This window comes from Nerophis lumbriciformis, linkage group LG18 (assembly GCF_033978685.3).
Source record: "Nerophis lumbriciformis linkage group LG18, RoL_Nlum_v2.1, whole genome shotgun sequence".
NCBI lineage: Eukaryota > Metazoa > Chordata > Actinopteri > Syngnathiformes > Syngnathidae > Nerophis > Nerophis lumbriciformis.
The window spans coordinates 22,666,170-22,690,000 of NC_084565.2; the positions used below are offsets into that span (position 1 = coordinate 22,666,170).

General features: G+C 39.5%; 1 protein-coding gene across 3 annotated transcripts in view; it reads left to right on the forward strand.

Moving 5' to 3' along the window:
* Window positions 1–23,831, forward strand: part of sbno2b (strawberry notch homolog 2b) — a 221,084-nt gene that overhangs the window by 195,717 nt on the left and 1,536 nt on the right. For all 3 annotated transcript variants that reach the window (XM_061977838.2, XM_061977839.2, XM_061977840.2), the window contains 11 exons: window positions 12–124; window positions 6,895–6,966; window positions 7,218–7,326; window positions 7,404–7,475; window positions 7,563–7,706; window positions 7,777–7,871; window positions 10,997–11,089; window positions 11,165–11,296; window positions 17,183–17,259; window positions 17,652–17,842; window positions 22,027–23,831. The exon at window positions 22,027–23,831 is cut by the window's right edge and continues 1,536 nt beyond it. In XM_061977838.2, coding sequence (XP_061833822.1) covers window positions 12–124; window positions 6,895–6,966; window positions 7,218–7,326; window positions 7,404–7,475; window positions 7,563–7,706; window positions 7,777–7,871; window positions 10,997–11,089; window positions 11,165–11,296; window positions 17,183–17,259; window positions 17,652–17,842; window positions 22,027–23,159 — 2,231 coding nt within the window. In that variant the 3' untranslated portion in view covers window positions 23,160–23,831. The remainder of the gene's footprint in view (window positions 1–11; window positions 125–6,894; window positions 6,967–7,217; window positions 7,327–7,403; window positions 7,476–7,562; window positions 7,707–7,776; window positions 7,872–10,996; window positions 11,090–11,164; window positions 11,297–17,182; window positions 17,260–17,651; window positions 17,843–22,026) is intronic.

A 23,831-nucleotide genomic window follows, 5' to 3' on the forward strand; every position in this document is an offset into this window, starting at 1 on the left:
TGTTTTTCCAGGCCGTACCCATCGGTCCAATCAAGTGACGGCTCCAGAGTACATCTTCCTCATCTCAGAGCTCGCCGGGGAGAGACGTTTTGCCTCTATAGTAGCAAAGAGACTAGAGAGCCTGGTAAATATAATTAGTGTGTGCGTGTGCATGTACATGATACACTGATGTGCCACACTGCCATTTTTTCATTCTTTCTTTCAAGTGTGTCATGGAAAAATCCAACTCTTTTTCTATGTTATCTTCATTGAGTCTACTGTTGAGTGCACTTGTCGCCTGTCCTTCCTGCGTTTTCCACCATCTTTTTAAAATTGAACCTAAAGGGTAGTCAACGTGTTTTCCCTCTATATTTCACAACCCCATGGTCACTTGCCATATTCAGCGTTGCACAAGCTCAGTGATTCTCAAACTGTGGTACTGGGCTCCATCTAGTGGTACGCCAAAGACTCACTTGGATAGAATAAAATTCAGTGGTTTATTTCCATATTTTCAAACACATTGTTACTGTTAAAACTGTGTGTAATGTTAGAGTGGCCAAAAATATTAGATGTACCGTATTTTCCGGATCACAGGGCGCACCGGAGTATAAGGCGCACTGCCGATGAGCGGGTCTAGTCAGGTCTATTTTCATACAAAAGGCGCACCGGATTATAAGGCGCATTAAAAGGGTCATATTATTATTTTTTTTTTCTAAATGTAAAACACTTCCTTGTGGTCTACATAACATGTAATGGTGGTTCTTTGGTCAAAATGTTGCATAGATTATGTTTTACAGATCATCTTCAAGCCGCTTTCTGACAGTCGCTTCCGGATGCGCCGTTTTGTGGGCGGTCTTATTTACGTGGCTCACCTTCGACAGCGTCTTCTCCCCGTCATCTTTGGTGTAGCGTGCAAGGACGGGAGTGGAAGAAGTGTCAAAAGATGAAGCTAACTGTTTTAATGACATTCAGACTTTACTTAAATCAATAACAGAGCAGCATCTTCTCATCTGTGGCTCACTAGTGCAATAACAACAAAATGTGTCCCGTGAAAAAACTCTCTAATAACTAAAGTTCCTTGGGTGAATAATGTAAACTCACTACACCGGTATGTTTTAGCGCTTTCATGTCGAGTTTACTGACAGATATAAGTAAGAACTTTACACTACTTTATATTAGAAATGGCAACAGCGGATGATGACTGTCCCATAACAAGAAGATAGAGAAAAAGAAGAAGCTTATCGACTACGGTGTCGGTACGGACTACAATGGTGAACGCACGCACATTTTCAGGACTAATGCAGATCCCAAATACAGATCAGCAGGGACCAGAAGGTAAGAAAAGTTGCTTTTGCATTATATTGCGAAACAAAACACCAGATAATGTCTTACCTTATACACACACCATAATAATACTCGTATGTTGAAGCACAGTACAATCCATCAAGCGGTGCGGCTTCATAGCTTACCAAAGTCGTACTAAAACATTTTGGTAGATTTTCGAGCGCTGTGTTAATGTTCTATATTTTCAATGGAACATATAAAATGTTGGTCATATTGCAGTCTACATGTATCTATTATGTGTGACTACCATCTACTGGTCACACTTATTATTACACCATGTACCAAATAAAATAGCTTCGAGGTCAGTAAGCACAACCAGAATTATTCCGTACATTAGGCGCACCGGGTTATAAGGCGCACTGTCAATTTTTGAGAGAATGAAAGGATTTTAAGTGCGCCTTACAGTCCCAAAAATACGGTACTATGTTATGGTAAATGTTATGTATATTTACGCCTTCTACGCTTTTGTATTTAAGTGTTGGTCACTATGATGGTACTTGGAGAGTTAAGTGTTTTTTGAGGTGGTTCTTGGTAGAAAAAAAATAGAGAACCATTGCACTAGCTATTTCTTTCCAAAGTGACACAGCATTGACAGAAAAGGGCAAAGGGGGTGGAGGTATAGGTTTGTATGCAAGGATAGGCCTTTCCAGGAAGCCACAAGCCGTGTTTGCCAAGCAAGTTCGGTAATTCCATGGGTCACACGGTCCAGCATTGCTCGCTAGCCTGCCTGCTCTGTCCATTAAGTGTTTATTCACTTGTAGCATTTTAACTCATCACTTACTGCCTTTGCATCCTGGCGGACTCCAGATCTGCAGAGAAAACATATCCGCTAGTTGTTTATGTGGGCAGACAATATCCGTCTGGTACTGTCGACTGCTTTTACAACATTCCACCTTCACCTCCCACACGTTTGTATGTGGAAGGGAAAACAGACAAAAAAGGGCCTGCGGTCACACTTTAACTGGGATCTTGTTTCTGTGGGTGCAAAACAACTAAATGCAACTTTTTTGTGTGTTTAAATGAGTTTGTCAAAGAGCATTTTCAGGGATTAAATCGCTTATACAAGACTACAATGTTCCTTCTGCATGGCCACAATAATGTTTTAAATTATTACAAAATATTACAATTTAACTTCTCTGAAAAATATGACAGGCCTGTTTATACTCACTATTAATTTTTTTGTGTATTAGTTTGATGAAGGAACTGCTATCTATTTGTGTGGTGGGTTGCGGGGGGCAGGGGGAGATGATGTCATTCTCTACTTTGCATAAATGGCAATGAGGTGTGGGCATGTAAATGTTATGGACACAGTGGGGGAGACAAAAAGTGATTTAAAAAAACAAACAAACATGAAAATATACAGTACATGCCAAAAGTTTGGACACACCTTCTCATTCAATGCGTTTTCTTTATTTTCATGACTATTGTAGATTGTCACTGAAGGCATCAAAACTAGAGTGAAAACCATTTCAGGTGACTACCTCTTGAAGCTCATCGAGAGAATGCCAAGAGTGTGCAAAGCAGTAATCTGAGCAAAGGTTGGCTATTTTGAAGAAACTAGAATATAAAACCTATTTTCAGTTATTTCACTTTTTTTTGTTAAGTACATAACTCCACACCATGGTTTTGATGCCTTCAGTGACAATCTACAATTTAAATAGTCATGAAAATAAAGAAAACCCATTGAATGAGAAGGTGTGTCCAAACTTTGGGCCTGTACTATAAATATATAAAAAATAATGTATAAACATAATTATAACACATATATTTATTTTGACCGCACATGCTCCTTTACCTTAACCCTCTAAGACCCACAGTGATATAGAAAATGAATACAAATGGCTTATGGAAAATGTTGCTACCCATTTCACCCAACGTTGTATCGTTACAACGGTTCCATAAAACCTTATCAAAATATGAAAAATTTGCCATTTTAATTCCCAAATGCCCCCTACAACACCATCTGGCAGGTTGAATATTTTTTTATTCATGTATTTCTATGTCCGGGTCTTACAGGGTTAACAGTGTATGGCTACCTGAATGGCAGCAGTGGTTGCTATACGGTTAGTGATCAGATCAAAGAATACGCCAGTGCAAAGATGAGTGAGAAAACTTCGACTAGTGTGCTGAGTGGCAAATTTTGCTTCATTTCAACCCAAGGGGACATCAGATAAGTTAATTGAAATTATGCAAGCAAGTAATTTATGACAATTAATAACAATTCAAACATGTGATTAATCTGATTTAGAAATTAAGCATTTGAAAGCAAATACAAGTCATAATTTTTTCTGTCACAACCATGTAAATGTCTTTCGGTGGGTGAAGGACTCACATCAACACCCGCTGCTCATTGAAAGGAGCATTGGCGTTTTCATGTCAGTATCCAGTGAGATCAAGAAAGACATTTGTCACTAGTCGTTTTTTTTGAAAAATAGTTTCTACAGTACTCTGAATAGTCTAATACAGGGGTCTTCAGCGGTTTCCAGGCCAAGAACCCCTGAACTGATGGAGTGAGGGCCTCTAATTTTATATCTTGTATGAAATTTGTTTTGAATTAAACTGATCCTAAAGGCACATTTATTCTACAATACTAAGATATTCAAAGAATATTGAATAGTGCTGCTAATCGTTAACTTGCAACTGGAGTACTAAAAGCTAGCTATCTTAAATGCTAAGATTGGTTTATTAATACAGTATAATTGGTTTATTTTTATTTTTATTTCAAACCTGCAAGGTACAGTAAGTACAAAATACAGGAAAAACACGCACTCTCCAAAAAACTTAATAAAACAAAAATAAAGAGGTGCACGGCTTAAAGAAAAAGGCAAGGCCAGCAACAATCGTGTCCTTCTAATAATTTTAATACAAACTGCGCAGGCGCTACCAAACACAGACCGGTCTCTACGATGTCTTCGTCAGTGTGCAATTTTCAACAGGAAGTGATGCACTTAAATAGTCACGGCAGTGGTCAATCAATTGACATAATAAATCAAGAACGACTTCAAAAATGAAAGTGCACAAATAATAGACGAAATGGAAAAGTGTACAAAATAAATCAAAGACTCAGTACAGTATCATAGGAAAATAAATAAAGCAATAAGAAAATGTGTGGGCAACCATTATAATAAAAGGAGACATAGCTCTCAGCACAGTGAAAACACTAAATAAAGCGCTAGAATAGCTATGGCTCCCTCTATATATTATGTAATACTAATAAAGTAGCAAAATTAAGCACCAACCTGAAGCCCTACATCCAACCACAAAAAATCTATATGAAATACATGATGTGCATCAGTGACGTGCGGTGAGGTTCATGGCTGGTGAGGCACTGACTTCATCACAGTCAGATTTACAAACATATGAACCCTAAAGAGTATCTTATTCACCATTTGATTGGCAGCAGTTAACGGGTTATGTTTAAAAGCTCATACCAGCATTCTTCCCTGCTTGGCACTCAGCATCAAGGGTTGGAATTGGGGGTTAAATCACCAAAAATGATTCCCGCTGCCCACTGCTCCCCTCATCTCCCAGTGGGTAATCAAGGGGATGGGTCAAATGCAGAGGACCAATTTCACCACACCTAGTGTGTGTGTGACAATCATTGGTACTTTAACTTAACTTTAACTTTACACATACAAACTGTAGCACACAAAAAAGCACATTTAATAAAAAAAACTTTGTTATGGTCTTACCATTACTTATAAATGAAGTCCATGCGCCGCTCCTTTTGAACAAAAGCATCGATAACTTGTTTATAGAAGTCTTCCTTATCTTTCTTCAGTTTTAAATGTCTCGATGGAGATCTTCCTTTAATTATTACCTCCTGCTTCGATTGAAAGTCCAGTTTAGAAAACTGTTTTATTTTAGATATGTAATCCTCCATGTTAAAAGTTCAGGCGAGAGGAAAAAATAAACGATCGCTGCTAACTGTTGCTGCTTGTTGTCACTTCTTCTGCAGCCGAGTAGTCGCAAAAATGATCTCTGGGATCACTACCGCCCTCTACCACCAGGAGGCGGGATTACTGCGAGCCTCAGCCAGTGCGTCTTCGCAGCTGTTTTATGATCGCTCAGCACAAGAAATACGTTACACACATACAGTTGTTGACAAAATACACTGTACATTATATACCTCAGCTAACTAAACTATGGAACTGTATAATATAATTCATATAGCAATACGGTCTCACTGCACAGCAGGCCAGCAGTTAGCCGAGTCATTGCGCAATCCATGGCGAGGCTCAACTGGCTGGTGACTCACCGCAAGTCTCTTCTCAGTTTTTGAACGGAAAATGTGAAAATTCAGCGATTTTGAATAAAAGGAATCTAAAACTGGTGAAGTTAAATGGAAAATAACTTTATAGTATAATCACTGGATACATATAACAATTTAATTAATTTTTTTCTTTTTACATTTTTTTTCTTTCCATGATGGCACGTGAGGCCCCGCCTCACCTGCCTCCCCTGACTGCACGTCACTGATGTGCATATAGACAACTTCATGTAAAACCATTATAGAAAACATCCCAAAAGCAACTCCTCGTTCATCCCTTTAGGGTATTCAGTTTGTAACGTGTGTATCCAAAATGCTGCATGTTGTAGTACAACTTTTTCCTCTACCTTCCCCCGTACTGTTGTTTGCAAACCAATGTTAATGTGTGTTTAAAGACTGTGGAAGTCTTGCGCTTCCGGGTTCTTCGGACCACCAATCACGGACATGACAGCTGCGTTCATGGTTCTGAACAATGATTTATTTTTCAATATGAGTCTCTTTGTGTGTTTTTCAGCCATCGTCTCTTATGTCCGTCTCGCTCTCGCTATTGCTCGCCTTCCAAATCTCCCTCTCCTTCCCGGCTGCTCCCTTTAAAAGAGCGACAGGTGATTAGATAAACACCCCCAGGTGGGTCATCTAGGCACCTGTCGCTGATCTCGAAGCCGGTCCTGGCACACCCCGCTTCGCTGCGGGGTGTGCCCCACAAAGACATTTACATTTGTGGAAAAAAATGCAGGTGTAATGTAAATACATTTTTTTTAGAAAAAGTCTCATCAACCCAAAATTTCAAGGCCACCCTGCAGTACATATGTTGACCCCCAGGGGTCGCGGTTCCCTTGTTGAAGACCTCTGCTCTAATCTATAAGACTCTTGAACGCATCATAATTAAATTATCCCCTCAACTCCCCCCAAAATGGATTAACTCGCTGGAATAAAAAAGACATTATAACATACATCCATAAACGTGGACGCATGTGAAAAAGTGCAATATATTTATCTGTACAGTAATCTATTTATTTATTTATATATGCACCTTATTGCTTTTTTATCCTGCACTACCATGAGCTTATGTTATGTAACAAAATTTTGTTCTTATCTGTACTGTAAAGTTCAAATTTAAATGACAATAAAAAGGAAGTCTAAGTCTAATATATAAATATTACTGATCCTTAGACAGATATATTTTGTTAATGAGCGAGGGCAAACCGGTTGTGAAGGTCTAAATTTGTCTGTAGGCGACCACCACAAATAAATGAATGTGAGGAAGACACTTTGATCACAAAATGCTTGTCTCTCTGCAGGGTGCATTAACACATGGAGACAGAAGAGCCACAGAGTCCAGAGACCTGAGCAAATACAATTTTGAGAACAAGGTAGGATAATGGATGCCTGGAAGTTATACCATGACATGATGCTGAATGACCTTTGTAGTCCTAAATTGTATTCTGAATTCATCTGTTCCAGTGTCAAACTGTTGCCATCACAAAACTTTTCACTTTGGAAGCATTTCTTTGCATTTTATTTTTCTTCACTTTTAAAGATCGCATTGCCATCCTAATCCTCACAATTTACTGTTAATATAATGCAGCGATTTTACCTGTACCGTCTGTGTTCCTCCTTGCAGTACGGTACCAAGGCTCTGGATAAAATCACTAAAGCAATCCTTGGTCACATAGAGAACAAGGTGCCTGCACCAAAAGGTTATCCCGGAGGTGACGCCATGTTCTTCAGAGGTATGAGTAATACTGATGATGTGCGCCTAAAAGAGAGTACAAAGTGAACTTACGTTTTTAACCGGTCTTTATGTTAGATATGAAAGAGGGAATGATGGATGTGGGCATCTTCTGTAGAGAGCAACGCTTTGGCATTAATACAGAGAAAGGTAGGTTGTTTATGCTGGATCAAACCTGCACTACCTGGATTTGTCAACACAGGTGAGCTTATGTAAAAATATTGTTTGAAATTCCAGACTGTAGCATCACCAAGTTCCTAAATCGCATCCTGGGCCTGGAAGTGCACAAGCAGAACCATCTTTTCCAGTACTTCACCGACAATTTCGACTACCTAATCGAGAAGGACAAGAAGGAGGGCAAATATGACATGGGCATCTTAGGTACTGAGTTTAACTGCACTGTATGTAATGGCTTTAACACAACACTGACATTCTTTTGTGCGGCTTACAGATCTGGCTCCAGGTAACGATGAGATTTACGAGGAAAAGCAGGAAACCTTTTTGACAGTCGGAAACCCTCAGGATGGACAGGTGGTCCTTTACAAGGTAGGACCCTATATCATTAGGAGAGGTGTACTATCTTAAAGGGGAACTCAATCAATCAATCAATCAATTCCTTTATTGTCATTGTCATAACATTTAAGTCATACATGAACAACGAGATTTTGTTTGAGCTTTGTCCAGCGGCATAGAACCTGCATTGAAGTGCAGGTTGACAATAGTTTACATTTTAGCATTGTTAGGAAGATGGCGAATAGAGGGACGTTGGGGTGGGAACAGTCAGATGTCTGATGGGTGTTACGTTAATGTTGTAGCAATGCAATGTCCAGAGCACAATTATTGAGGTGGTGAAGAGTGAGGTAATAAGATAGCAGTCTCACAGCCTGGGGATACAGACTGTGAGACATTCTGGTGGTCCTGGCGCGAACTGTACTTTTTTGGAATTTTTCTATCGCTGACAATAATTTCAAGAGACAAGAAGACAGATTTCTTTTTTTTTTAATGTTGTCTAACTCGTGAATAACAGCTTGCGACTTCAAGTTCGCAGCTTCTCACAGGCAGTCAAACACTGGCTTTTAGTCCAACAGTCCTGCTCACATTAACAATACCAGGCAGGTAGTTGACCATCAGAGTACCATTCCAATCTTGTAACATCGCAAACTTTTTTACATATGCAGTACCAATGGGGTATATGGCTATTGGATGATACCTTTATGGGTGCCATCTGATGCTACTGCACTGTCTGTGGACTTTGATAAAAAACTGCTGCACTTTATATACTTCTGCACTTTAAATGAAGCTGCTAAAAAATTGTAACATGACCGCCCACTGATTTGTAACTCACATACCCTCTATGTATTGTACTTGTATTTTAAATTGCCTATCATTATGTAATTTCAATATGGTTGTGTATTTTCAATCCTGTGTAATTTTAATTGTGGATGTTAGATGCGCCATAAAAGGACTACAGATGGAAATTAGCATGGTGCTCAATCTGGTGCAGCCATCTTCCTAATGTAACTGCTCGGGGTGTAACGGTACACAAAAATTTCGGTTCGGTACGTACCTCGGTTTAGAGGTCACAGTTCGGTTCATTTTTGGTACAGTAAGAAAACAACAAAATATACATTTTTGGGTTATTTATTTACCAAATTTGCAAAATCTTCCACCAAAAATATTTTTCTTAGTGGAATATTTGATGTGAAGTAATCAGAACCTTGGATAGGTGAATAATTCATAATAACATTGATTTTGATCCAATATTATGTTTTGAGCAATGACAGTTTGAAAGAAAAAAAACAGCTTTGTTTTATTAGTCAACATTGCAACTTTTTCTAAATTACATTTAACCTTTAAGCTTTTTTATTTCACTTTTGTTATGTTTTTGTTTATTTTAATAGTATTTTTAGAATGTGCCATGGGCCTTTAAAACATTAGCTGTGGGCCGCAAATGGCACACTTTTGACACCCCTGCTATAGATAATAAAAAATTAAATCTGATAAATCTATGGATAAAAAGCAGAGCCTGGCGACGCATGCACATTTATCATAACTCTCTCACTCTCTGTCTCTGCCCCTCCCTCACGAATGCTGCTGCGCGCACAATTTGTTTTGTTTTTAACCCCTTCTTAACCCTGAACGTACATTGAAAATGCACGCAACCCTAACTCAAAATGCCGGACATTTGAGGCATTTAAGAAACTCTGCCCTGACAGCTCCGCAAAAGAGGACATGTCCGGTGAAAAGAGGACGTATGGTCAGTCTATCCTAGCCCGTTAGCTGCTAGCATGCCGTGTGTTGTGCCTCGGTGTGTATTGTTTACACAACGTGCGTTACGCTACTTAATATGTCCGTGTGGAAAGACGTTCGGTACACCTCCGAACCGAACCGAAACCCCCGTACCGAAACGGTTTAATACAAATACACGTACCGTTACACCCCTAGTAACTGCACATTGTCCTTCAAATAAACAAATACAAAATACTTTATCGCAGATATTTTTAAAGCATATTCAATGCATTGCTGACCTAAATTAAGCATTTTCAAGCATAAAAATGTCAAAATTAACTAAAAATATCAACACTACAGTTCTATTTAGCCACAAGATGAGACCAGGGCTCCTAAAGTCAGTACATTACATACTTGCCAACCCTCCCGGATTTTCCGGGAGACTCCCGAAATTCAGCGCCTCTGCCGAAAACCTCCCGGGACAAATTTTCTCCCGAAAATCTCCCGAAATTCAGGCGGACTCAGGTCCATGCGGACCCGAGTCCGCTTTCCCACAAAATAAACAGCGTACCTGCCCAATCACGTTATAACTGTAGAATGATAGAGGGCGAGTTCTTGGTTCCTTATATGGGTTTATTGTTAGGCAATTTCATTAACGTCCTCCCAGCGCGGCAACAACACACAACAACAGCAGTCACGTCTACCGTAAAGCAGTTTGTCTGCCGTAAACAGCAATGTTGTGACACTCTTAAACAGGACAATACTGCCATCTAGTGCATTTGATGAAAGCACTTTTGTGCGTGCCACATAGCAATGCATCATCAGAGAGCATGGTTAGAAAAATAGTGACAGAGAATAGAACTTGGATGGACAATTCAACCCTTAACTCAACAATGAGTAGATGAGTGTTATGTGTGTGTATATGTGTAAATAAATGAACACTGAAATTCAAGTATTTATTTTATATATATATATATATATAAATAATAAAAAAATATATATTTATAGCTAGAATTCACTGAAAGTCAAGTATTTCTTGTATTTGTATATATATATATATATATATATATATATATATATATATATATATATATATATATATATATATATATATATATATATAATATGAAATACTTGTCTTAGTGAATTCTAGCTGCAAATATACTCCTCCCCTCTTAACCATGCCCCCAACCAATGCATTTAAGTCAATGTTATCAATTATGTGATAATCTTATCCCAAATATTCGACTAAGCGCCTCATGTTTGTAAACTATTTCAGAAATTGTGTATTTCCCGTTGAAAAAAATGTGACAAAAAGTGCATTATAACACAGAAAATACATTTCTATTTACAATTAGGCATGAAGTTGTTTTAAAGAGTTTGTTCTTACACCCTCATGCGAAGTACCATCAGCTTTAGTCTCATCATGATTGTCCCTGTAGATCAGCGTGGACAGAGGAATGCCTTGGGATGAAGCCTACAACAGGTTTTCTAATCTCTCCGGTACTGATGAGGGCTTCTACTTGTCCCATAAGGTGAGCTCATTTCATAATAACAGAGGAAAGGAGTTACATGCCAGAAAAATTTAACCACTTGCTCTTCCTTTCTAGCTTCGAGGTAACCAACCGTGTGTGCTGCTAGCTGAGCAAGGGAGAGGCAAGAACTTCATCGTGTACAAGCCCAACATCGGCAAGCAGACTCACCCCGAGAGCCTTGATAACCTCCACCAACGCTATCGAAAGGTGACGCCTTGGCCTTGTTTTACTTAATTTATTGAATGTTACCTGTAGCGTGTTAGGGCACCATGCGCTACTGGACGTTGTTTAATGACATATTTCACAGCAGTCGTTTATGCACAATAGGGTTGTGTGGTATACCGGTATTAGTATAGTACCGTGATACTAATTAATCATATTCGGTACTATACCGCCTCTAATAAGTACCGGTCCACCCCCCTCTCTTTTTACACCGATATTTTTTAGCATCACAAAATCTTCTTTCGTTTTTTTTAAATGTATATTATGTTTATAACTCGGGAAATATGTCCCTGGACACATAAGGACTTTGAATATGACCAATGTATGATCCTGTAACTACATGGTATCGGATTGATACCCAAATGTGTGGTATCATCCAAAACTAATGTAAAGTATCAAACAACAGAAGAATAAGTGATTATTACAATTTAACAGAAGTGGAGATAGAACATGTTAAAAGAGAAAGTAAGCAGATATTAACAGTAAATGAACAAGTAGATTAATGTTTCATTTTCTACCACTTGTCCTTAATAATTTTGACAAAATAATACAATGAGAAATGACACAACATGTTATTGCATACGTCAGCAGCTAAATTAGGAGCCTTTGTTTGCTTACTTACTAATAAAAGAAAAGTTGTCTCGTATGTTCAGTATTTTATTTAAGGACAAAATTGCAATAAGAAACATATGATTAATGTACCGTAAGAATTGTTGTTAAAATAAAGCCAATAATGCCATTTTTGTGGTCCCCTTTATTTAGAAAAGTATCAAAATACATTTTGGTACCGGTATCAAAATATTGGTATCGGGACTACCCTAATGCACAATAACCCAACACATAGTAGGGCAGATACAGGTAAAATATGTAAGGGACAAGCGGTAGAAAATGGATGGATGGATAGATCACTAATCTTGTTAAAGTGGTAGCCAAGGAAGATTACAATTTTGTGAGGATTTGAATAAAAGTGCACATACAGGACAGGGTTTCCTTCTAAACTGCCAATATACCTGTGGCGGTGAGGGTTGGGTATGGGTGTGGTCACAATAACGTTATCGAGTAAATTGCATAATTTTCTATGATGATACGATTTTCTTTGACTCAAGGCTCAAAAAATGTATACATTCATTTTAAAACAAATTTTCTTTTATTAGTGAGTATTAAAATATTTTTTTTTATCGTTTTGCCATATTTTCAATTGTTGCAGCTTTTTGTACAAGGTACTTTGTTGAGATTTCTTCAGGCGTTTACAGACTTATCATGACTTTTTTTAAATAAAAAAAGAACTAGCAACAAATCTAGCATCTTCTTCTAGTGTTATTATAGAATATACTCGTGTTTAGAGACTTTACTTCTTCTTCGTGTTTACTTCTGTCCCTCGATGTCCCTAACGAAAGAAGAGAGCTGAAACGAGCATGACGGCACACTTGCTTCACGCTGTTACTCTAGTTGGACTTTGTCTTCTTTGTTCTCTTCATATTTGCACATTTTGTAGATGGCTGTCCGCAGGTGTATCTGCATTATATATAAAGTAAAATCCACATCACAGACATGCTGACAACACTCCAGACAACGGTGTGCGTTTTGTTTACAGCCGGTTTCAGTATCTTTTTCGGTGGTCAAGTTTTCGGTACACTTCAGTATCACTTGTCAATAGTACGCAAATAATTGACTATATATTAATTCATACTGTAACAATCAGCTTATGTTAACGTTTTATGTTTGTGTGGTTTGGATTTGATGTCAGTTTTTCCCATGTTTGCAAACACACCGTCCTTGCCTGAGAATTGATTGGTGGAGAATGAGGAAGTTGAATTGAATTATATTTATATAGCGCTTTTCTCTAGTGACTCAAAGCACTTTACATAGTGAAACCCAATATCTAAGTTGCATTTAAACCAGTGTGGGTGGCACTGGGAGCAGGTGGGTAAAGTGTCTTGCCCAAGGACACAACGGCAGTGAATAGGATGGCGGAAGCGGGGATCGAACCTGGAACTCTCAAGTTGCTGGCACGGCCGCTCTACCAACCGCCCAGTTGGGCGGTATAAGAAGTGTTGTTGTGTGTCTGGGCAAGCGCGGACTCACAAGACGAAAGTGTTTGCACAGGAGGTAAAACCTGTTGGAATTGTGTCGTTTGTTATCATAATATTGGTAATAAAAGTTAAACATAGCGTCGATTTCTAAAATTATATAACTTTAATTATTTTTCAAGTTAAAAAAAAGCTATTATTTTCAAGGTGCGGTGGTGATAAAAATGCCATGGCAGCGCGCCACATTCAATTACATTAAGGGGAAACCCTGCAGGAAATGTATTTTAACATTTTTAGGCATCAAAAGGAGAATACCACCCCCCATAATTGTAACTGGAACTTGATGACTTTCTTGTTATGTATGGTCAATATAACATTGATATCACATGAAATAAGGCCAAGATGTTTGTATTATGTAAGTTTTGAAAAGAGAAGGACTTTGTTTGAAAGTCTAAGGATGGATTGGACCTGCTGCCTCCTTGTGGTCATGAAGCATAATGCAATCACTTATTATTCAGCAGGGAACTTTTTGTAGGGGAGCTGCACTTTTGTGTATTCTTGTCTATCATTCACAACCCATATGTGAGACAAGCACATGTTTTTCTTATTTTATGCGTTCTAACTCGTAGTTAAACACTAGCAAGGTTCGTCTAACAATGAAGGTATCTGAAGGGCTCTCTTTGGCCTATAAAGCGCTCTAAAAACATCTAAAATCCTCCAACATTTTATGTACACACTGTAAGTATATATGTAATGTAGTAAAAGGCACAATTATAATAAGTCATATGTACATATGTTTGGTCATTTGAAGTATACGTGCGCATTCATTTCACAGACGCATCAAAATTTTCCTTTAACAAAAAAAAAACAAACTATTAGTGTTTATGGCAGACTTCATGAGATTCAACAATGACTACTTTGGGACAAATGATGATCCAGAACCTAATATTTGTATGTATAAGGTGGATTAGTCACAAGTTTTCAAAGCTGAGTGATAAGCAGATTCAGCAAGTAGCGCTATTGCTAAGTGCTAAACAAGAAATACAAACTACGAAAATAATAAAACAATCACTTACTGGACAATGTCTGCTCTCAGTGGGATGCCGACTGATGGGATGTGTTTATCTTCCCGTTTGAATAAAGAATTTATCATCGTCCTCACGCGGGTTTAAAAAAAAAAGTTGACTTAAACGTTTGTGTCTTTCTGGCCATCTCCCGGTTTAGTTGAATGTCAAAGTTGACCAACTTCTCGGTTTATCGCTACAACCTTCCATACAGGTGAGAGGCATCATTTTTAAGATAAAATTTACTTTTCACCGGCTCAGTATGTCAATATAGCAGGATAAGCTAGTCACCTCTCTGTGATCACAGCGACTCTTAAAGTAGTTCCTCGCCATTAGTGCTTATAATAACAATATTGTTAATACGTGGTCAATATGCAGGTCACGAGATGTAAATAGAGTATTGTTGTTTTTGGATGTTGTCTTACCATTGGCTACCATTAGCTTCATTGTTAGCCACCTCATACTTACCGTATATTACCAGTGTTTTTCAACCTTTTCAGAGTCAAGGCACATTTTTTTTTTCATTGAAAAAAATCTGAGGCACACCACCACCAGAAAACATAAAAAAATGAAACTCAGCAGCTGATATTGACAATAAAAAGTCGTTCTCGCAATTGTTGTACATGAATTTAACGCATAACCAAGCATGCATCACTATAGTTCTTGTCTCAAAGTAGGTATACTGTCACCACCTGACTTATTTTGTTTTTTTGGTGTTTTCCTGTGTGTAGTGTTTTAGTTATTGTCTTGCACTCCTATTTTGGTGGCTTTTCCTATTTTGTTGGTATTTTCCTGTAGCAGTTTCATGTCTTCCTTGAACGCTATTCCCTGCAATCAAGACTATTTAAGTTGTGCGGACGCTTTCCTTCTTTGTGGGGACATTGATTGTCATGTCATGAACGGATGTACTTTGTGGACGCCGTCTGCTCCACACGCTGTAAGTCTTTGCTGTAGTCCAGCATTCTGTTTTTGTGTACTTTGCAGCCAGTTCAGTTTTAGTTTCGTTTTGTATAGCCATCCCTAAGATTCATTGCCTTTGCTTAGGGGCACTCACTTTTTGTTTATTTTTGGTTTAAGCATTAGACACCTTTTTACCTGCACGCTGCCTCCCGCTGTTTCCGACATCTACAAAGCAATTAGCTACCGGCTGCCACCTACTGATATGGAAGAGTATTACCCGGTTACTCTGCCGCGCTCTAGAACAGGGGTGTCAAACTCAAATACAGAGTGGGCCAAAATTTCAAACTGAACAAAGCCGCGGACCAAAGTTGAACAAATTAACCTTTTAATAGGGACCCAAACAAGTTTTGCATTGAATATTGAACCAGCAAGGCTTATATAACTTTATAGTGACATGCAAAATCGAGTTTCAAATAATAATAATAATAAAAAATATCAATGGCATATCAAATAAAATGTAAATAAAAATTGAATGCCTCTTTTCTATTTGCAGCCTTCTGAGGTAAATATCAAAATAAACTTTTTCCACAGGCTAATAATACATTTTAAAATAAAATAACAATAATGAATGAATCAAACATTCAAGCCTTGAAGTAGCAAGAGAAAGTGCATGAATAAAACGTTAATTATTGCTCAGTTTGCTACACTGATTTGCTTTAACATTGAATATGGAACAAGCAACGCTTATATAACTTAATAGTGCAAAATCAACTTTCAAAAAACAAACGAAAAAACATCAATGGTATATTAAATAAAATTTAAATAAAAAATTGAATGCCTCTTTTCTATTTGCAGCCTTCTGAGGTAAATATCAACATTAACTTGGTGGGTGGGGGCGGGGTTTGGTGGTAGCGGGGGGTGTATATTGTAGCGTCCCGCAAGAGTTAGTGCTGCAAGGGGTTCTGGTTATTTGTTCTGTTGTGTTATGATGCAGATGTTCTCCCGAAATGTGTTTGTCATTCTTGTTTGGTGTGGGTTCACAGTGTGGCGCATATTTGTAACAGTGTTAAAGTTGTTTATACGGCCACACTCAGTGTGACCTGTATGGCTGTTGATCAAATATGCCTTGCATTCACTTGTGTGTGTGAAAGACCGCATATAGTATGTGACTGGGCCGGCACGCTGTTTTGTATGGAGGAAAAGCGGACGTGACGACAGGTTGTAGAGGACGTTGAAGAGAGTGCCTTTAAGGCACGCCCCCAATAACGGGAGAATGGTTGCCCCGGGAGATTTTTGGGAGGAGCACTGAAATTCGGGAGTCTCCCGGGAAAATCGGGAGGGTTGGCAAGTATGAGTATTAGCGGTGAATGCGGTGTTACAACGGCACCACCGCTGTATAATACCGGCGGGCCAGCTCTAATGTTAATTTGATATTGCCTCAAGGGCCAAATGAAATTACACGGCCCGCGGGCCAGAGTTTGAAACCCATGCTCTAGACCGTATAGACACTCAGCAACGGCACATTTGCAGATTATAATTACTGGTTTGTGAAAAATATTTTTAACCCAATTAGGTGAAATTACATAATCTCCCACGGCACACCAGACAATATCTCAGTGGTTGAAAAACACTGTATTACTAATTAGAATACATAAAAAAAAGAAAGTCACATGTTCTTGTCTTACATAGGGATTGTGAATGATAGGCACAATTACAAAAAGTGCAGTTCCCCTTTAACAAAATTGTGTTATCAAAAATATTTCATTAAATCTTCTACCTTTTGTGTCATAATAGTTGACGTCTGAAGCTTGAAAGTGGAGGATTCATGAGATGGATTTTAACTGAAGATGGTTTTTGTTTTTTTTCTCCTTCTCCAGGCGACTCTCGAAGAGGCCAAGGACAACTGGGAGACCCAGTTCAGCTTCTCCTTGAAGAAATGTAGCCATGCCAACTGGTAACTAGGAGCACACACACACACACTCCTTTGTGATTACTCTGGATGGCTCCATCCAATTAGGATGTTTAACATTAATATCCCGTGATAGTTTATGTCAGGTGCCTATCCCCAAGGATTTAAAGACTTCTTTAAAAACTAGTCATCGGGGAAAAACTTCCAACACTAATGTGTGCTCTTACATCATGTTACAAACTTAAGAAGAGAAATGATACAGAGTATTTGTGTTTGTGTTTGGTCCGTTAATCTGCCCAGATATGGGTTTATATCACAGGATGTCGGTAATATTTGTGAAGCCCTTTGAGGCACTTGTGATTAAGGGCTATACAAATCAAATTTGATTGATTGATTTGGTTTCATCATGGCTCTATGACCCCACTCTCTTCCTATAGGAATGGCAAATGTAAGAAAATTGAGGAAGGCCAGGAGTGTTTCCAGGGCATGCGTCTCCGCCAGTACCACATGCTGTGCGGCGCTCTGCTGCGTGTGTGGAAGCGGGTGTCCGATGTGGTGTCCGACATCACCAGCTCTAGTATCCTGCAGATCGTTCGCCTCAAAACAAAGCATCACAACAAGCAAGTCGGTCAGTATAAACACGAGAAAGTAGCGTAACTCACAACCCCATAACTTCTAGACCAGTGGTTCTTAACCTGGGTTCGATCGAACCCTAGGGGTTCGGTGAGTCGGCTTCAGGGGTTCGGCGGAGATCAAGACACACCCGACTCATTGTGTAAATAACACTTCTCCCTATTGGCGTATTATGGATACCCTCAAACAATGTTCCCTCTAATTTTCCATATGCGTGAGCAAACGCAAAAACTCCTTGAGTATTCAGTGGAGCACATGTGAGCACAGCTGTCCCAAACCTGACTAAATAACAAATTAAATGTTTTATTATTATAATCAAATGACAGCTGTCATTTCCATGAGATTATTTTCTAATATAAGTGTTTTGGCCCACTTACAATGACAATAACAAAAAATATTGTTTTTCATGAGCTGTGTACTTGTATTGTATGTCTGTGTGGAAAACGAAGAAAAGGAACAGACTTTGCTGTGAAAATAAATAAATAATTTTATTTTATCATTTATAATTTAAAATGACATGAGAGTGGCGTTTGCCAAGTTGAAGCCACTCATATCTGAACTGGTCTCTCAAAGGCAACAGCAGAAGTCAGACTGATTTGCAGGTGTGTAATTTCTTCTGAGTTCATGCACTGTGTTGGTTTTGTTCTTTGAACAAGGTGATGTTCATACACGGTTCATTTTGTGCACCAGTAAAAAAACTTAATTTTGCCTTGAATTTGAAACAAAAAAACATTGTATTTTTCACTAAAGAAGGGTTCGGTGAATGCGCATATGAAACTGGTGGGGTTCGGTACCTCCAACAGGGTTAAGAACCACTGCTCTAGACATAAAGTGTTAGCATCACAAACTATTAAGCTACAGAGTCAATTGGAAGTGATGTTAAAAGCAACCACTATCCTCTTTTTTTTTTTTACTTCCAAAAGATAGGTGCCAAATTGTGCCAAAAAATGGGGTGTCTGCCTTAATACGTATGTCCCAACCACATTAGGTCTGCTGCACTCACTTCTTTAGGTTTTAACTTAATACAGGTTATGGTAGTGCTGGGCAATAAAACGATAACAATATATAGTACAGGCCAAAAGTTTGGACACACCTTCACATTCAATGGGTTTTCTTTATTTTCATGACTACCGTATTTTTTGGAGTATAAGTCGCACCGGAGTATAAGTCGCACCTGCCGAAAATGCATAATAAAAAGGAAAAAAACACATATAAGTCGCACTGGAGCCCGGCCAAACTATGAAAAAAAAATTGCGACTTATAGTCCGAAAAATACGGTATTTACATTGTAGATTGTCACTGAAGGCATCAAAACTATGAATGAACACATGTGGAGTTATGTAACAAAAAATTTTTAAATAACTGAAAACATGTTTTATAGTCTAGTATCTTCAAAATGGCCACCCTTTGCGCTGATTACTGCTTTGTACACTCTTGGCATTCTCTCGATGAGCTTCAAGAGGTAGTCACCTGAAAAGAGCTTCAAGCATACCTGTGAAGTGAAAGACTGTATAAATAAAATTAACTTACTATAGTGATATATTACATAACAAGTTAAAGTACCAATGATAGTCACACACACACTAGGTGTGGCGAAATTATTCTCTGCATTTGACCCATCACCCTTGATCACCCCCTGGGAGGTGAGGGGAGCAGAGAGCAGCAGTGGTGGCTGCGCCCGGGAATAGTTTTTGGTGATTTAACCCCCAATTCCAACCCTTGAGGCTGAGTGTCAAGCAGAGAGATAATGGGTCCCATTTTTAAAGTCTTTGGTATGACTCGGCCGGGGTTTGAACTCACAACCTACCGATCTCAGGGCGGACACTCTAACCATGTACAATGATGTCTACAATATATCATATTTAAAATCAGAATCATATTTTGTCTTTAAATAAGGTATAAAACATGAGATAATGTCGTATATTGTATTATGTAAATTGTTGTTCGTAAATGATGCTCTAGTCTTCCACCCAGGTGCATGTAACTTACAGAATAACAATGGCTTTAAAATAATAACGTACATATAAATGTATGTGGTAGCCTGGCTCGGTTGGTAGTGCGTGGTGACAGCAACCCGAGGGTTCCAGGTTCGATCTCCGCTTATGTCATCCTAGTCACAGCTGTTGTGTCCTAGGGCAAGACACTTTACCCACCTGCTCCCAGTGCCACCCACACTGGTTTAAAACATTTAAAAAAATGTCACTATGTAAAGTGCTTTGAGTTAGAGGGAAAAGCGCTATATAAATATAACTCACATATAAAGAAGAGTGAGCAAATTGACATTTGTAAATTAATATTGGCAGTGTGTGTAAATATTATACAGTAATGGTTATTGGAAACAGTTGTATCATGCCATCAGTGTGTGAATGTGTGTGTAGGGATGTCCGATAATGGCTTTTTGCCGATATCCGATATTCCGATATTGTCCAACTCTTTAATTACCGATACCGATATCAACCGATATATACAGTCGTGGAATTAACACATTATTATGCCTAATTTGGACAACCAGGTATGGTGAAGATAAGGTACTTTTTAAAAATAATATTAAAATCAGATAAATAAATTAAAAACATTTTCTTGAATAAAAAAAAAGAAGTAAAACAATACAAAACAGTTACATAGAAATGTATTTTGATTAATGACAATTAGTAAAATTAACTGTTAAAGGTTAGTACTATTAGTGGACCACAATCATGTGTGCTTACGGACTGTATCCCTTGCAGACTGTATTGATATATATTGATATATAATGTAGGAACCAGAATATTAATAACAGAAAGAAACAACCCTGGGGTAGGGAGGTTTTTTTGGGTTGGTGCACTAATTGTAAGTGTATCTTGTGTTTTTTATGTTGATTTAATAAAAAATAAATAAAAATACCGATAATTTAAAAAACGATACCGATAATTTCCGATATTACATTTTAATGCATGCCGATATTATCGGACATCTCTATGTGTGTGTATGGGTGAATGTGGAAATAGTGTCAAAGCGCTTTGAGTTCCTTAAAAAAAAAGGTAGAAAAGCGCTATACAAGTACAACCCATTTACCATGTTCTTCATTAGATCTGTCATGTTCAACCCCTGATAAAAAAAATACATCAAAAATAACTTGTTGTTTAAATGTTACATTGCTATTATGTAACATTTAAACAGGACAAAAATTTGTGATACATATCGTTATCGACTGATATGAATGAATATGAATATAAATTGTGATACAATTTTTTTTCCTTCCATATCTCCAAGCTCCAGGCTACACTGACATGTTGCACAGACAATGTTTTGACATTTGACCTTACTCTTGATATTAACTCAAAACAATTCTTTAACCTCTTAAGGCCTAAGCTGTTTGTTTACATGCTTTTTTATTTCTCTTTGCTATTTGGGCTTATTGGACCTTAACTAGAATAAAAACTAAGAATCATCTTTTTATATTATATGATGTACTTAGTCCATAAGTACACAAACGTGCACTTCATGTTTAGTGACATGCTAATTCTTATTTTTACACTTTTTTTTTCCAAATTCCATTGTATGTTATACTCTTCTGACACCACCATATGGCAGTATAAGTGTCCACATAAGTGGCCTAGTGGTTAGAGTGTCCGCCCTGAGATCGGTAGGTTGTGAGTTCAAACCCCGCCCGAGTCATACCAAAGACTATAAAAAAATGGGACCCATTACCTCCCTGCTTGGCACTCAGCATCAAGGGTTGGAATTGGGGGTTAAATCACCAAAATGATTCCCGGGCGCGGCCACCGCTGCTGCCCACTGCTCCCCTCACCTCCCAGGGGGTGATCAAGAGTGATGGGTCAAATGCAGAGAATAATCTCGCCACACCTAGTGTGTGTGTGACAATCATTGGTACTTTAACTTTAACTTTTATAAGACCCCAATTCAGTAGTGTACACAATTTTGGAAATAAGAGCTAAAAGGTGCTGTCTACGCATGTGGCCACTAAGGACTTTTAAAGGTTTTAAGTAAGAGCAAACATGGCTCCTCAGCTACGTGCCATGTTTCTTTACGTACTGTATGTTACTTATAATAATATTTCTCAGAAGGCGTCATACAAGTGTAGCCTTTTGAATGATGCCAGGATTATGTCAAGGCACCTTGTTGTTGTAAATGTCATTCTTCTGTTGACTGACGAGAGTTTAACAATGACTGTTCCAGGCATCAAGATCCCAGAGAACTGCGTGGCCCGAGTGCGTGAGGAGCTTTTACTAATGGACGAGGAGGTGAAAAAGCGGCGCAAGGAGAGGGAGAAGCAGGCCCGGGAGCAGCGTCTGGCTGAGGAGCGCATGCGTAAAATGGAGCAGGAGAACAAGCACCTCTTGGCTAATCTGTTTAGCCAGAAACCCGTGGCCAACCAGTCCCTGGCCCAGTCGCTCCTCCAGAGCCAGATCCTCAAACAAAAACTGAACCCGCTACAAAAGATGGCGAGCATCTCTCAGCTCCAGAGGATGCAGGCGGCCCACAACCAGGCCGCCTTGCAGCAGAGTCAAGGTATGCTGACTTTACAGAGAAACCCCTCTCAAAGTCAGCAACTGACTCTGAACAGCTGGCCCAGCAAGTCCTCCAAGCAGGCCCTGCAGAACACGGTCAGCCATAGCTCCAATTTCTCCCAGTTTTACCCCCAGTCCTTTTTACATACGTTCCCCCAGCTGAAAAACCCGCCCGTCCCCGTCCATCAGACCACACTCTCCACCGGTTTGTCCTCACAAAAGTCCCAGGACGAAATCCTCGACTTGACCGTGAGCTCGCCGTCCCCTTTGCCGGACAGCACGGCGGAGAGCGGGTTGGGCCTGAACAACCTCGCGGGGCCCTCCGGGGCTTTCGTGGACGACTTCGGCCTGGAGTCACTTATCTCGCAGAACGCCCAGCAGCTACCGCCGCCGCCGCCGCCTCTGGTCCTGCAGCAGCCGCCGAACCTCAGCATGCTGGGCAACAACCACCAGGACCTTTTAGACCTATTTGACCTGCCCATCTCCACCCAGATGCCCACGCAGAAAGCCAGCCCATCATCCTCCGCCTCGTCCAGCTCCTCCTCGATGTCCTCCACCTCCTCCCACGTCTCCCCCCTCGTGCAAACCTCCCCGCTCTTCTCCAACCCGCCTCCTTCCTCCTCCTCTTTGTTTGCCAACTCTTCCCACTTCTCCTCCAACTATCTCCTCCCCCAGTCAGACTCTCTCCCCCTTAACGGCCACTGCAGCTCCGGCGCTCTTGACGTGCGCGAGGCTCTGAACAGCATGCTGCAGGCGGGGCCGGACCGCAAGTCCGTCATTCACTACCGGCAGCAAGACTGAGAGTGGCTCATTATCACTCTTTAATGGCTTTTAAGCAGATTTTAACACTGCTGTTTCCCATCCAAAGTTGGACCCCTAAACCCCTCAGGACCTCCTAGTCACATCACTGCCTGTCCTGCTCCCAGTCTTCTCTTCCCGCCTCCTCTTGGTTGCTACGGCGACGACAAACGCCAGCACCAAAGTGTGTCCTCCACTGCTTAAAGGCAGCTGTAAACGTTAAAACTCACATGAACAAAAAAAAACAAAAAAAAAAACAAAAAAAACACTTGTTCATCCTCGCATAGAGTCCTTTAATAGACCCTTTTTCCAATCCCCTCATTTGACGAGGTATCGGACCTTGCTGGAAGCAAACCTGAACACGTTTTAGCTCGACCCGAGACGCAAAAAAGGTGACGAGGAACTGGAATACAAGAGGAAGAAATCTTAGCTGACAAACCGTGAAATGCCTCCTTGCGTCCCCCACCCCAACCCACCCCACCCCGCCGCTCGTGTTAAAGGAAACGGGGAGCAGCAGTCTGCAAACAGTGCCTTCCGAGAAATCTATAAATGCAGTCTTTAAAACAAAAAATTCCATGTAGCCTAATGTATAGATTTGTATTTTAATTTAAATATATTTGTATTTAACTTTTTCGTCCCTTTTTGCGTTGTCCTTTTGTGTTACACTATGCTGGT